We start from the raw sequence: 15,288 nt of genomic DNA, 5'->3' as shown, positions 1-15,288 counted from the left end.
CTTGTACAACTGTTATGTTAATGGACTTCCGTCATGTTCCCACATAAACTCCTCAGCTCCGGGGGAACAGACCCAGCCTCTGCTCGTAACTGATGCATTCCATCCCAGCCAACGTCTTGGTGAATCTCCTCTGCACACTCCCCTTGCTATCACACCCTCCCTGTGGTGTGGCAACCAGAAATGCAAATAGTACCATAGTCTGACCAGAACTGTTTGGGGAGCGGTTGGACAAACTTGGTTGCTTCTTCGAGAGCGACGGAGGGTGAGGGGAGACCTGATAGAAGTTTCTAACAATATGAGAGGCAGAGGTAGACAGCCAATATATTTTTCCCCCAGCGTAGAAATGTCTAATACCAAAGGGCATCCCTTCCTCACCACACTCTCTATCTAAGCTGCCACCTTTAAGGATTGTTGGACTTGTACCTAGGTGTGTGGAGAACTAACAGCCTTGGGGTCACGCAGCATAGAAACAGGTCCTTGAACCCAAATGGTCCCCGCTGACTAGGATTCCTATCTGAATTAGTCTTATTTGCCCATGTTTGACCCATATCGTTCAAATGGTGTTAATGTACTTGCCTTAACTACTTCCATATATGGACCACCCTCTGAGTGAAAACATTCCCCCTCGGGTTCCTATTAAATCTCTTTCCCCCTTTACCTTAAACCTGTGCCCTCCCTGGGAAGAAGACTATGTATTCACCTCATGATCGTATACACTACTGTAAGGTCACCCTCCATTTCTTTGAAAAAATATCTAGACATACCTTTACCTCATCTGTGCCCCTCATGATTTTACACACCTCTCTAATACTACCTACTACACTCCAGTGAGAAAAGTCCCAACCTGCCCAAATTCCCTCCATGACTCATTCACTTGAGTCCCGGCAACATCCTCATAAATCTCCACTACATTCTTTCCAGCTTCATTGCAACTTTTCTACCCAGTGTAGAACTTGACTGCAGCAGCTTCACAGGCACATAGCATCTGATGTACAACGCTCATGCCAACTGTATTGCCCACCTCTCATCTGCCATACTTGAATCACAGCCCTCTACACCTCTCTAGGTACTTCTCTAGGTGGTTTTTAAACATTGCTATCAAGCCTGACTCAACTACTATTTCTGGTAGCTCAGTCCAAATACACACCACATTCTGCAAGAAGAAGCTGTCCTTTTGCCTATGAGGAGACTGTTACAGTCTATGCTATTCTCTCCATCACATTGTCTAAGAAAGTATGTTCTGACATTGGAGAGGGTCCAGAAGAGGTTTACAGGAATGATCCCAGAAATGAAAGGATTAACATATCAGGAGTGTTTGATGGATCTGCGGCTGTACTCACACATAGTTTTGAACAATGAATGGAGATCTCATTGAAACCTACCAAATATTGGAAGGCCTAGAGAGATGTGGAGGATGTTTCCTATAGTGGGGGAGTCAAGGACCAGAGGGCGCGGTCTCAGAATGGAAGGACATCCCTTTAGAACAGAGATAAGAAGCAATTTCTTTAGCCAGAGGATGGTGAATCCATAGAATTCATTGCCACAGACAGCTGTGGAAGATAAGTCATTGGGTATATTTAAAACCGAGGTTGATAGGTTCTTGAATAGAAGAGAGATTAGCCCACATCAAAGGTTACAGGGAGAAGACAGGAGAATGGGGTTGAGAGTGAAAATAAATCAGCTATAATCAAATGGCAAAGCAGAATTAATGGGCTGAATAACCTAATTCTGCTCTTATGTCTTATGGTTTTATGGGTAGGTCTGGTAAACCTTCTCCAAACTGTTCCCAATGTATTAACTTGTCTTTCCCCTCAATGAGAAGACCAACACTGTCCACACCTCTCCAGACGTGGTCTCTCCAACACCACGCACAACTTTTGGACAACTTCCCCACTTCTGAGTTCAATCCCCCTCACGAGAACTGGTAACACTCTGCTTTCTTGATTCCAGTTCCACATGCACACTAGTCCTTTGTGAGTCACCTACTGGGACAGGTCAGATCCCACTGCATCTCAGAACTCCAGACCGATGCCAAGGAGACAATAATGCCTATTTCTCAGTTCCTGCAGTAATATACTGAATTTCCCACCTTGATGTCCATTTTCCAGATCTTTGCGCTCCAGTTAAGGCTCTTGCATCCTGTTCAACTCCACCAACAGGGGAGGGGAGGGATAGAAGGGGAAAAGGAAAGGGGGAGGAGGGAAGAGGGAAGGTAATGGGGGAGTGGGGAAAGGGGAATGGAATGGAGAGTGAGGAGGGGTGGTGTGCAGTGGGGCTGAAAGGAATGGGAGAGAGTGGATGGGGGAAGGATAAAGGAGGATGTGGAAAGGATAAGGGAGGATGGGAAGAGCAAGGGAAGGAGGCGGAGGGGAGGCTGTCTTACCCAAGCAGGGGGTGCAGGACGAGGCAGTGGGGTTTGTCGAGTCCCTGGATCACCGCGTTCTTGAAGCTGCCGTCCAGCCGGGCCACATTGATCTGCTTCTTGTTCACTCCGTAGCTAGTCCAGAAAAGGTTCCTGGACACCCAGTCGATGGCAAGGCCGTGAGCATTGGGCAGGTCTGGTGGGGCAAGGCAGAGAGTGGAACAGGAAGAAAGGGAGGGGGGAGTGTAGAGGGGTCAGTGGGAGAGGGAGCAGGAAGGGGAGGGGCAGAAAGGGAGGGAGACAGAGAGAGAGGATAGAGAGGAAGAGAGGTGTAGGGGTGGTGAGGTGGGATGAGGGGTGAAGAAAGAGGGGGAGGTGGGGGAAGAGAGATTAGCTGCTGCAAAACTGGGAAATTAACACCAAAAAGAAACAAAGGAACAGGAAAAAGCCAGTCAGACCTACTATCCTGTCCCACCTCTCAATATGATCCTAGCTGATCTACCTCAGGTCTCACCTCCTTCTCTGTCCAAGTTCCTCTCAGCTCTCAATCCACCCTTTCCTAATCTTTCCAATATCTACCCACCTTAAGTACAATCAACTATTCAGCCTTTACCCTCCTCAAGGGGCAGAGAATTCCAGACATTCCCCTCTGTGAGAGAAGTTGCAGCTACACATCTCTGCGTTAAATGACCAGCCACTTGTTTCAGACTGTCCCACTGGGGGAGATATCTCCACATCTCCCTCTCACCTTCCCTCAGGGTCAGACAGTTCTGAATGAAGATCTCCCTCATTCTTCTACGCTCCAAAAGAATACAGACACAAACAATCCAGCCCACCCTGATGGAATACCTCTTTCATTCAAGAATTATCCTGATGAATCTCCTGTGGACTGCCTTCAATGCTACCAGAAGTGTGCACAATATTCCAAGTGTGGCATCACCAACAACCTGTATTAATGGAACACAAACCTCCCGCCTTCTCAAACTCCAACCCCTTTGCATTAAGGACCAATGTGACAATTGTCTTCCTAAATGCTGCCTGCTGCTTTTGGTGACCCGTGCGCTATGACATCAAGTTCACAGAACACTGTACAATAAAGCACAGTACAGGCCCTTCGGCCCACAATTTTTGCCGACTTAAATAAACCTGCTTCACTGTCAATCTAACCCTTCCCTCCTAACCCATAACACTCCACTTTTCTTTCATTAATACGCCTATCTAAGTGTCTTTTAAATGCCCCCATTGTATCAGCCTCTATCACCAAACCCAGCAGTGTGTTCCACACACCCATCACTATCTAAAAAAACTACCCGTGACATCTCCCTTGAACTTTTTTCCATTCCCTTAAACAGATGTCCTCTGGTATTAGCCATTTCCACCCTGGGAAAAAGACACTGACGGTCCATTCCATCTCTGCCTCTTATCATCCTGTCTACCTCGATCAGGTCACCTCTCGTCCTCCTTCACTCCAAAGAGAAAAGCCCTAATTCACTCAACCTAATCTCATAAAACATGCTCTCTTAATCCAGACAGATTCCTGATAAACCTTCTCTGCACCCTCTCTAAAGCTTCTACATCTTTCCTATAATGAGGTGACTGAATGCAATATTCTAATTGTGGTGTAACCAGGGTTTTACAGAGTTGCAACATTACCTCATGGATCTTGAACTCAATCCCCTGACTAAAGCCAACATACCACAGAATACATATTAGCTAGATGTAAACGGTTTGGTATGGTCAACTGCTCTGCCCATGACCACAAGAAACCACAGAGAGTTGTGGACACAGTTCAGCATATCATAGAAACCAGACTCCCCTCCACGGACTCTGTCTACACTTCCCACTGCCTCAGTAAAACAGCCAGCATCATCAAAGACCCCACCCACATTAGATATTCTTTCCTCACCCCCGTCCCATTGGGCAGAGGATACAAAAGCCTGAAAACATGTACCACTAGACCCAAAGACAGCTTCTATCCCACTGTTACCAAACTCCTTAACGGACCTCTTGTACAATAACATGAACTATTGACCTCACAATCTACCTCATTATTACCTTGCACTTTACTGTCCTTTTCAAATCTCTTTACTATTATCCAAAATTAACAAGAGTACATCGAAGTAAACAACACTTACAATGTCTCAAGGAAAAAAAAATGTTTTACTTTGTTCTTCCTCAATGCACTGTGTAATGATCTGATCTGTATGAACAGTATGTGAAACTAGCATGTTATTGAGGAGGAAGTGGTGTAAATGTAGAACATTACAGCACTTTGGGCCACGAAGTTGTGTTGACCATTTATTCTAATCCAAGATCAATCTAACGGTTAGATTCTAACCCTTCCTTGTAACATAGTCCTTTATTTTTCAATCACCCAAGTGGTGAGGTGGGAGAACTGTGGGAGGGGTAATGAGGAGAGAGGGGTCGCGAAGTGGGCAAGTGGAGGAGATAATGCAGAGGGAGGCAGAGGTAGGAGGAAGCACTGTGAAAGGGGTAATGAGGTGGAACCCAGAGGCAGCCCCCACCTGCAGAGATGATAGTTTCAACGCCAGTGCCATTGATGAAGGCACGTTTGATGGTCTGCGTGCGGACATCAGACCAGTAGATGCGGTTCTCCGCTGCGTCGTAGTCTACCACGGTGACATTATCAATGTCTGGCACAGTGAAAGAGATGATGAAGTTGTAGTAGGGGTTCTCGATGTCCACACCACGGATCTCCATCTGACGGGCGTACAGCAGGAACTTCTTAAACTCTGCAGGCAGGGGGAGGAGGAGAAAGTCAGTTTTCTGCAGGTGAGAGAACACCTGTCTCTGTAACACCTCCAGACTTTACACCCCTCCCTATTTCCATATTTCCCACTGACACCTACATGCCTCCCTGTCTCTGTAACTCACTCCACACCTTAACCCTTCCCCCATCTCTGTGACGCCCTCCCTCACTACACTCCTCCCTGTTTCCATGACCCCTCTATCTCTGTAATCTGCTCCGGCTCCTACACCCCTCTCCACCTCTGTAACCCACTCCACCCCTTAACCTCGCCCCATTTCCATGATGCCCTCCCACCTACACCCCTGCCGTCCCTGTGAACCCCCTCCCTTCCCTATGGCCTTCCCTGATTCCGTGACCCCCATCCCTACCCTAAACCACTCCATCTCTTTGATCCGTTCCAGCCCCAACACAACCTCCATCTCCATGCCTTCTCCTTCCCCTAAACCCGTCTCTGTCTTTGTGACTTCCTCCTGCCTCCATGTTACAGACTGGGGATGATTACGGCCTGAACTGGCTATTTACAAAGCCAGACCAGGCCAAAGGTACTAACCAAAACAGGTCTTCTTATCCTCTGCCAGCTTCATCAGGTGTGGACAGGCACACGAGGGTGTTGCATTATAGTTGATGAGACAGAGGTGCGAGCAGGGTCCCTTTCCTCCATTGGCTGCACATGGGTTTGGAGCTGCAACACAAGTGCCAGAAGATAAATGCTCATCACAGTTAGACAGACAGGTGAAGAGGACATTTAGTTCTTTGGACTTTATCTTTCAGAGCACTGAGTATACAAGTTGGGAGGTCATGTTCGAGTTGTACAAGACATTGGGGAGGCCATACTTGGAATATTGGGTTCAATTTTGGTCACCCTGCTATATGAAAGACATCATTGAGCTGGAAAGTGGGCAGAGATTCAGAATGTTTCCAGGACTGGAGGGCTGGAGTTAGAGGGAGAGGTTGGCCAGGCTGGGACATTATTCAATGGAGCACAGGAGACTGTGAGGTGACCCTAGAGGTGTATAAAGTAATGAGGGGGCAGATAGGGTGAATGTACATAGGGTTGGTGAATCAAGAACTAGAGAACACAGGGAAGAGATTTAATAGGAACCTGGAGGACAACTTGTCACCTAGAGGGTGGTCAATATATGGAACGAGCTGCCAGAGGAAATGGTTGAGGCAGGGACATTAACAACATTTAAAATACACTTGGACAGGTACATGGATAGAAAAGTTTAGAGGATATGGGACAAACATGGGCAAATGAGACTGGCTTAGATGGGAATCTTGGTCAGCATGCACCAACTGGGCTGAAGGGCCTGTTTCATGCTGATTCTGTGATGGAGGCGCTTACTTATCAATTGTTAGGGTGCAGCTTCAATTTATAGACACAGATTGGGACTTTATTCCTCAGAGCATATGAGATGGAGGTTTGGCCTTATAGAGGTGTATAAACTCATGAGGGGCATAGATAGAGTGAATGTACAAGGTCTTTTCTGCCTAAGGGTTGGGGAAATCAAGAACTAGAGGGCACAGGTTTAAGGGGAAAGATTTAATTGGAACCTGAAGGGCAAATTTTTCACCCAGAGAGTGGTCAGTATAAGGAACAAGCTGTCAGGGCAAATGGTTGAGACAGGTACATTAACAACATTTAAGGGATTTTTTGGAGAACTACACAGATAGGAAATGTTTAGAGGAACCACACATCAGCAAATTGGTCAGCATGGACCAGTTGAGGCAAAGGGCCTGGCTTGGCACTGTGTGACTCTACATTCACAGAGACGGAAGCATAAAGCACAGAAATACACCCTTCAAGCCAAATGGTCCATGAAGCACAGCATCCTGCCTGCTAGTCCCAATTGCCTAAGTTCAGCCCATAACCCTCAAACCCTTCCCCTTCATGTACCTTACGGGTTGCCAACCGGTCGATCTTTGAGACTTTCCCAGTCGATCCCGAAAAAAATCAAAAATAAATACACAAATACTGTTCTTAATGTGAGCATTATAAAAATAAGTAATACTAATTAGGATAATGGTAATATAGCAATACTTTTGCTACAAAGCTGTTTGTAAAGAGAGATTGTTTCCGGGTTGCGGGGGTTTAGTTCCGTTCTTTCTGCCCAGTGTGCATGTGTGTAGCACCCCAGCCATGAACTGCGTTTTCAGCGTAGCTTGTGCTGCATCAAAGTGACCAATTAGATTAGATACACAGTGGTCCCCAACCACCGGGCCACGAAGAATGCAGAGGTACAGTGGTAGTCGGAACGCACCCAGCACATCTTTAAGAAAAAAACCAAAATAAACAAGCTAATTAATTAGGTGCCACCCGGCACGTAAATGTCGGCCCAGATCAGAGGCGATTGCCGATTGCGTTGCGGCACCTAATTAATTAGCTTGGTTATTTCGTGTTTTTTTTTCTTAAAGATGTGCTGGGTGCGTTCCGGCCACCACTGTACCACTGCATTCTTCGCGGCCCGGAGGTTGGGGACCACTGGATAAGAGTACAGACTGTCACAAACATCAATATATGGCACTCGCTCGTGATATCCTGATAACATGGCGGAGGCTCCACGAAAGAAGGCGAAAACATACAAATTCCATCCAGAATGGGAAGAGGAATTTCTATATACCTTGGTGAAAGACAAGTGTATATGTATGTTGTGCCACCAAACACAAGCACTGACTAAAAGGGGGAATCTGGAGCGGCACCGCAACACCAACCACCAGAAATTTAAAGACACCTACCCCCCCCCACCCCCAAAGAGCACAATTCGTGCCTGGAAAGTTGAGCTGAAATCGGGCCCAGCAATCGTTTTTCACAAAACATGCTGCTCAAAATAAGGCTGCTATTGAAGCATCATTTCGTGTTAAGTCACCTTTTGGCTAAACACAAGGAGCCTTTTACAGATGGCGATTTATTCAAGGAAGCAATGGCCATTACTGCAGAGACTGTTTATAATGACTTTAAAAACAAAAACGACATCACAACCGCAATACATAATATACCGCTTGGCCCTGCAACAGTGACAAGGAGGGTAGAGTCACCATCAGAGGACATGGATATCTTTCACTCCAATTCCACAAATCCCTGGTTGTAATGTAAACAGCTCAGCTTGTTGTAGTTGTCAGAATGGCTTTCCAGGATTTTACAACAAAGGACTTCCTCACTCTTTTGCAATTAAAGGAGAGAACGAGAGGTGAGGATACTTACAATGAGTTTAAAAAAATGTCAACCTCATTCATAAACTGGTGGCAATTACTACTGATGGGGCCCCAGCAACGCGCAGTGTGCGCGTTGGTTTTATACCACTAAAAATCAGTGCCTAGTTCGGGTCAACTTATCTCTGTGAAATTGCATTTTCACAGATGAAAAATTATTAAATCTAAGTACAGGAGCTGACTTACTGACAGAAACCTCACAGACTGTCTCAGACTGGCTGTCTGTAGTTATGAGCCAAACTTCAGGGAACTAGCAATAAGTATTCAGCCCCAGTCATCACACTGAGTGCAACAGTCAATTTTTATTCATTTATTTTTCGTGTTGAAATAAAATTAAATAATGAAACTTAGAATTAAAGGTGTGAAGTATTGTAATATTCTTAAAGAAAGATATGCTAGTTAGTGTTTCCCTGTTTGAATTCATTTGAAAGTTTGACAAAAGTATTTTGTGTAATTCAAATACAATTAGCCCAAATAAAAAGCCTCAAATTGGCATTACAATCTGAGCTGTTTTTTCTCTAAACGATTTAGTAGGTAGATCTTGCCTTTCACTAAGGTCGAGGTAGGGGATCTTGGGCTTAAAAAGGTTGGTGACCACTAATGTACCTATCCAAATGCCTCTTAAAAGTGGCAAATGTACCTGCCTCAACCATTTTTTCTGGCAGTTCATTCCAGGTACTCACTGTCCACTTTGTTACCTCTTAGATTTCTTTTAAATCTCTCCCCTTTTATTGTTTTCCTCTGTGCCATCTGGTTATAGACTCCCTACTTCTAAATTTGATGCCCTGACTTAAGAACAGAGTGCTAAATGCCTTCTTCATTACCCCACCTGCATGGCTGCTTTCAATGAATTGTGTGCTTGTGCTCCTAGGTCTCTTGGTTCCTCTATGACTTGGTAACGATGGATCCTGGGGAGTGTTGTAGAACAGAGACCCACAAGTACAGATACATGATGACACAAGAGATTCTGCAGATGCCGTAAATTTTGAGCAACACATACAAAATGCAGGAGGATCTCAGGAGGTCAGGCTTCGTCTATGGAGGGAAATAAATAGTCATGCTTTGGGCTGAGACCTTTCACCAGGACTGAAAAAGAAGACGTCACAAGCCAGAATAAAAAGTTAAGAAGAGAGGAGGAGCTGTCTGACATGCTGAGCTCCCCAGCACTTTTTGTGCATGGTACAGGTACACGGTTTCCCAAAAGTGGTGTCACAGGTGGACAGGGTGATGAAGGAACACCCTGTTTCCCACTGAGTGTCATATTGTGAGTTAAGGTTGGCCACCAAAAGACCACCTGTGAAATGGAAGTTCCTCTACAACTGAATGGCTCCACTTTCTGACCAACAGACCACAATGAGTAAGAAGAGAGAGCAACACCTCCGCCACGATTATTCAAAGCCCTGGTTCTTTACACGGTTGTGTCATCAGCCCCCTCTTAAACTCCCTGTACACTCATGACTGTGTGACCAGGTTTTGCTCTAACTCCATCAAGTTTGCAGATGATAAGACCGTAACAGGTTGTATTCCAAATAACATAGTAAGGAGACAGAGAGTTCACTGACAAGAGTGTCATGACAATAACCTTTCTCTCAATGTCAACAAAAAACATTGATTGTAAACAGTCCTGTTTTCCCAGAGAAAGGGAGCAAACATCTAGATGGAGTTTCTAGACAGATATAGATTTAGGCACCTGGGGGCAACTTATTCCACACAGAGGGTGATGAGTATATGGAACGAGTTGTGAGATGAAGCGTTTAAAGCAGGTACGTTAACAACATTTAAAGGTACTTGTTTCATACAACAGTACAGCACAGTATGGGCTCTCCTATGCCAGTGACAATAAACCTCTGCTCCCTCTGTCCTTCTCCCTTTTTCCATTCCTCAATCTGGTTACCTTCTCACCCAATTCCCTCTCCTTACCTCCCTCTGGTTCCCCTCCTCCTTCCCTTTCTCCCAAGGTTCACCCTCCTCTCCTTTCAGATTCCTTCTTCTTCAGCCTTTTACCTTTTCCACGAGTTACCTCCCAGCCTCTCACTTTATCACCCACCTTCCCCCTCACTCTGGTCCGCTATCTCAACTATCACCTGTCAGCTTGTACTCCACCTCCTCTCTCCACCTAATTCTGGCTTCTGACCTCTTCTTTTTCAGTCCTGAAGTGTCTCGGCCCAAAATGTCAACTGTTTATTCCCTTCTATAGGTGCTGCCTGATTGGTTGAATTTCTCCACCATTTTGTGTGTGTTGCCTGATACTGTAGTGGGTCATTGGAGGTGGGGAATGCTGGTGGGGTGGGGGGAACTTACCCTGGGGCTGCCTGGACGGGTGGTAAACCTGGAGATCGAAGGGCTGAGTGTTTGTCCGCTGCACGACTGTCACATTGTGGCCAGTCCACTTGTTGGCCTTGGCCAGGGTGTTAGTTCGCCAGTCTGTCCAATAAACCTCTCCCCCATACAGGGTGACGGCAAATGGGTGGGAGAGGTACTCATGGCCCCGCAGAACCTCGATCAGCCTACTCCCATCATAGAGGGCTGAGTAGATCGCGTCGGACCTGTGGGAGAAGGGAGAAATTGAACGTCTTTTTTTTCAGCAACACTTCCCAACACATAATTGAAGCATTAAAACACAAGTTCAATGGTTTTGCACATGCTAACTGGAGGAGGAGAAGGGGAGAGTGAGAAAGCAAGAGAGAGGGTGAAAGAGAAAGAGAAGAAGAAAGCAACACACACAGAATGCTGGAGGAACTCAGCAGGCCAGGCAGCATCTAGGAAAAGAGTACAGTCGACATATTGAGCCTGAAACGTCGACTGTACTCTTTGCTAGATGCTGCCTGATCTGCTGAGTTCCTCCAGCATTTTGTATGCATTGCTCAGATTTCCAGTATCTGCAGATTTTCTCTTGTTTGTGTAAGAGAAAGAAAAGCGGACAGAGAGGTGTAGTGAGGAAGTTCCAGAGCTTGGGGGTTGGGGTGGGGAGGTGAGCGTGGGAGGAAGGAGGAAGAGAGAGAAAGGGAGGGGGAGGGAGATAAATATATAGATAGATAGATAGATATGGGGAGGAAGAGGGGAAAGAGACTGAGGGAGAAAGGGAGAGGAGGGAAGGGGAAGAGAGGCAGGAAGGTGTTGGGAGGGAGTGCCAAATTCCACAGACCAGGAAGCTGGAGGAGGACTGAGGGAGTGCTAAGCTGCGGTAAGTTCAAAGAGAGAGCGGCAGAGGGCAGAGCAGATTCCAGGACGTGAGGCACACGAAACTCGATCTGGGGAGGGGAGAAACATGTGAACAGTTTCCTCCTGCCCAGAACGTGGAATCTGCTAAAGCAGGGGTCTCGGGGTCACGTCAACCAACCAGACTCACCGCGGAGAAGATGTTGGGGGGTGGGAGGGGCAATGGGAGTGGAATTCTAATTTATTTAACTTTTCCTTCATCTCCAATTGTTCCCTGTGTATCCAGTGCTTCAGAAAAGAAACTCCTTCCAAACAAAAAAAAAGTAGTTCTGAGGGAGCATGCTATACCTGGCATCAATCCAGAGGATACGCCGTTCCAGGTAATCAACTGTCAACCCGTTTGGCCATCCCCCAGCCCCCAGCTCCCGGTGAATCGTCCGTCGCCCCACACCACTCATGGAGGCTGCTTCTATCCGAGGTTGACTTGCATCCCAATCCGTCCAGAACAGTATCCTGAAGAGCAGAATGAATCAACAGAACACAGAAGTCAGAGTCCAATGTGTTGTCACCTGTACAAGTCCCTGTGTGCACAATGAAAAACTTACAGCAGCATCACAGGAACAGAGCATCGGAAACACAGAAAATCAAAATTAAAAATGAATTAAACACTGTAATTGTAAAGTCCTTTTCTTGGTTGGTTTCCTTCAACCATTCAATTCTTCAACTAGGTAACACAAGCCTGTTCACTACCTCAGTACAATAACAGGTTGTGGGAACAGTTCACTGATTGGTGAGTGAAGTTGAGTGAAGTTATCCTGTCTGAGACTGACGGTTGAGGGATAATACCTGTTCTTGAACCTGGTGGTGTGAGTCCTGAGACTCCTGTACCTTATTCCTGATGGCAGCAGCCGAAAAAGTGGATGGTCTGGATGGTGGGGGTCCCTGATGATGGATGCTGCTTTCCTGCAACACTGCTCAATGGTGGGGAGGGCTTTACCTGTAAATGGACTGGGCTGTATCCACTACGTTTTGTAGGCTTTTCTGTTCAATGGCATTGGTGTTTCCTTAACAGACTATGATGCAGCCAGTCAATATAATCTCCACCACACATTAAAGAAGTTTGTCAAAGATTTGACATGCCGAATTTTCGCAAACCGGAGGAAGTAGAGGTGCTGCCATGCTTTCTTTGCAGTTGCACTTACGTGCTGGAACTAGGGCATATCTTCTGAAATGATAACACTGAGGAATTTAAATTTACTGACCCTCTCTACCTCTGATTCCACCCCCCCCCCCCATGAGGACTGGCTCATGGCCCTCTGGTTTTCTCCTCCTGAAGTCAATTATCAGCTCCTTGCTCTTGCTGACATTGAGTGAGAGATTGTTGTTGTGGCACCTCTCAGCCAGATTTTCAATCTTCCTCCTGTGTGCTGATTCATCACCACCTTTGATTCAGCCTATGACAGTGGTGTCGTCAGCACTGGAGCTGTGGCATTTGAACTGTACTTAGCCTCACAGTCATATCTATAAAACAAATAGAGCAAGGGGTAAGCACACAACCTTGTGGTGCACTTTTGCTGATGGAGATTGTGAAGGAGGTTTTGTTGCCAATCCAAACTGACTGGTGTTTGAGAACATAGTAAGAATCCTAAAATGTTGCCCAGAGAGCACAAAGAACAATTGCTGGGATCAAATGTGTGATGTGCAGGGGAAGGGTAACTAGGGTGTTAGGTGACTAAGGTATTGTCTCTGCAGAATTCAGACTGTAGTACCCAAAGCAATGGTCACGTGATGGGTCGACCTGGACAAAGGTTTGACCCAGGTAGGGGTGGAGAGAAGTGACCAGGGTATTAAAGAAAGAGCACACTGGTGGTGAGGTCTCTTGGATTTGGGATCACCACCAGTCGCAACTGACACTGTGAGGTGCTGCGGTCAAATGGGCTCAGGCGCACTTCCAAGGCAAGTACTACTTGTCGTAACTTAGCAATAAAGTGTGTTGTCTGAGAACATTCCTTAACTTTTGGCACAACAGTGAGTGAGGAAATCAAACATCCATTTGCACAAGAAGGCATTGAGGTCAAGGTCTTGAAGCTTAGTGATTAGTTCTGAGGGAACGATGGTGTTGAATGCCGAGCTGTAGTCAATAAAGAGCATCCTGATGTATGCATCTTTGCTGTCCAGAGGTTCCAGGGTTGAGTGAAGAGCAAATGAGATGGCATCTGCTGTGGAGCTGTTGCTCTGGTAGGCAAATTGGAGCAGATCCAAGTCACCTCTCAAGTAAGAGCCAATATGTTTAATCACCAACCTATGAAAACACTTCATTACCGTGGATCTAAGTGCTACTGGGCAATAGTCATTGAGGCAGGTCACCACGGTCTTCTTAAGCACCAGTATAATTGAAGCAGGTGGGTACCTCAGTCTGCGGAAGCGAGAGGTTAAAGATCTCAGTGAACCCTCTAGGCAGTTGATCAGAACAGGTCTTTAGTATTTGGCCAGATAACCCATCTGGGTTGGAAGCTTTCCGTGAGTTCACCTTCCTGAAGGATACTCTTGTCGGCCTCAGAGACTGAAATCGCAGGATCAGGGGCTGTGGGAGTTCATGATGGTACCTCCATGTTCTGACAGTCAAAGCAAGCATAGAAGGACAGCCAAGTGATCTGATTTACCAAAACGCAGTCTGGGATGGAAGTCGAGTAAAGCTGATATCGTTTGGCACTTTTGGAGAGGATCGACCTTTATTGAATCTTCGTTCAAGAAAAAGTGACCTGCATCTGAGATATCTTCTGCTAAAGCAGGAAGGATTGTGCAGTGTCTATTCTCCTGAGGAAAAGGTCTGTTCCTTTAAACTGTTTTATTTCCGTCGTCGTGAATCCTGTGGACAAGGCAGGCTCCGGCTGGTATCAACAATAACGTCACGTCTTCGAGGAATTCTTTACTTCAAAGTCTCTCCTAATTGACTGTATAAATCTCTTGGATTTTCAAATTTACCATTGTAAGAACTATGTTCAAATTTACCACTTTAAGAGCTGTTTTCGCATTTACCCTTTTAAGAACTGTTCCAGAGTTGCCCTATAGCAGTTAACTTCCAGTTAAGTTAGTCTTTTGAATATTTTTTGCTATTGTTGAGCAGAGTCTAATAAATGTTTGTTTGTTTTTATAAAACCTGACTCAATTGATATTCAATGTTGCTGGTCACGTGACAGGAGTCATCCCCTCTTCACTCTCTTATGGCCATGGTAATGTACTTTCACCCGCTTAAAGGTGCTGTACTTGCATTCTTGAGGGTTAAGTCTGTCGAGTCCTCCAGAGGATCATGAAATCCCTAGTTCATTACGACAGCTCAGAAGTACAATACTTAGAAGGAAATTACAGGGTACAGATTGCAAGTAGAATAGTTCAGAAGTATATTTAGAAGTTTTCTAAGCTGCCCTCAACATGTCACGTTTCACCAGCGCCATGTTGCACAAGCGCAACGGTAGCGCAGTGGTAGCGCTATTACAGCTTGAGGCGTTCCAGAGTTTGGAATTCATTCCGGTGGCATTCTGTAAAGAGTCTCTGTACATCCTCCCCGTGGAATGGGTTTTCTCTGGTTTCCTCCCACAGTCCAAAGGTGTACAGGGTAGGTTAATCGATCATTGTAAATCGTCCATTGATTAGGTTAGGGTTAACTGGGTTTGTCGGGAATTGTTGGGATGGCATGGCTTGAAGGGTCAACTCCGTGTTGTATCACTAAAATAAAATAAAATAAAAACTATACTAACATGCCAAGATGGCATTGATGAACCATGGT

The 15,288-nt window shown here is 45.9% G+C and overlaps 1 protein-coding gene across 1 annotated transcript in view; it reads right to left on the bottom strand.

The window, feature by feature from the left end:
* LOC140191511 (low-density lipoprotein receptor-related protein 1-like) overlaps window positions 1–15,288 on the bottom strand; it is a 293,778-nt gene that overhangs the window by 124,704 nt on the left and 153,786 nt on the right. Inside the window, exons 27-31 of the mRNA XM_072248962.1 lie at window positions 11,850–12,014; window positions 10,644–10,888; window positions 5,683–5,814; window positions 4,888–5,115; window positions 2,384–2,558 (exon numbers count right to left, since the gene is read on the bottom strand). Of these exons, the coding sequence (XP_072105063.1) occupies window positions 2,384–2,558; window positions 4,888–5,115; window positions 5,683–5,814; window positions 10,644–10,888; window positions 11,850–12,014 (945 nt within the window). The remainder of the gene's footprint in view (window positions 1–2,383; window positions 2,559–4,887; window positions 5,116–5,682; window positions 5,815–10,643; window positions 10,889–11,849; window positions 12,015–15,288) is intronic.

This window comes from Mobula birostris, chromosome X (genome assembly GCF_030028105.1).
Source record: "Mobula birostris isolate sMobBir1 chromosome X, sMobBir1.hap1, whole genome shotgun sequence".
Taxonomy (NCBI): domain Eukaryota; kingdom Metazoa; phylum Chordata; class Chondrichthyes; order Myliobatiformes; family Myliobatidae; genus Mobula; species Mobula birostris.
This window is presented reverse-complemented; position numbering and strand designations above follow the sequence as displayed.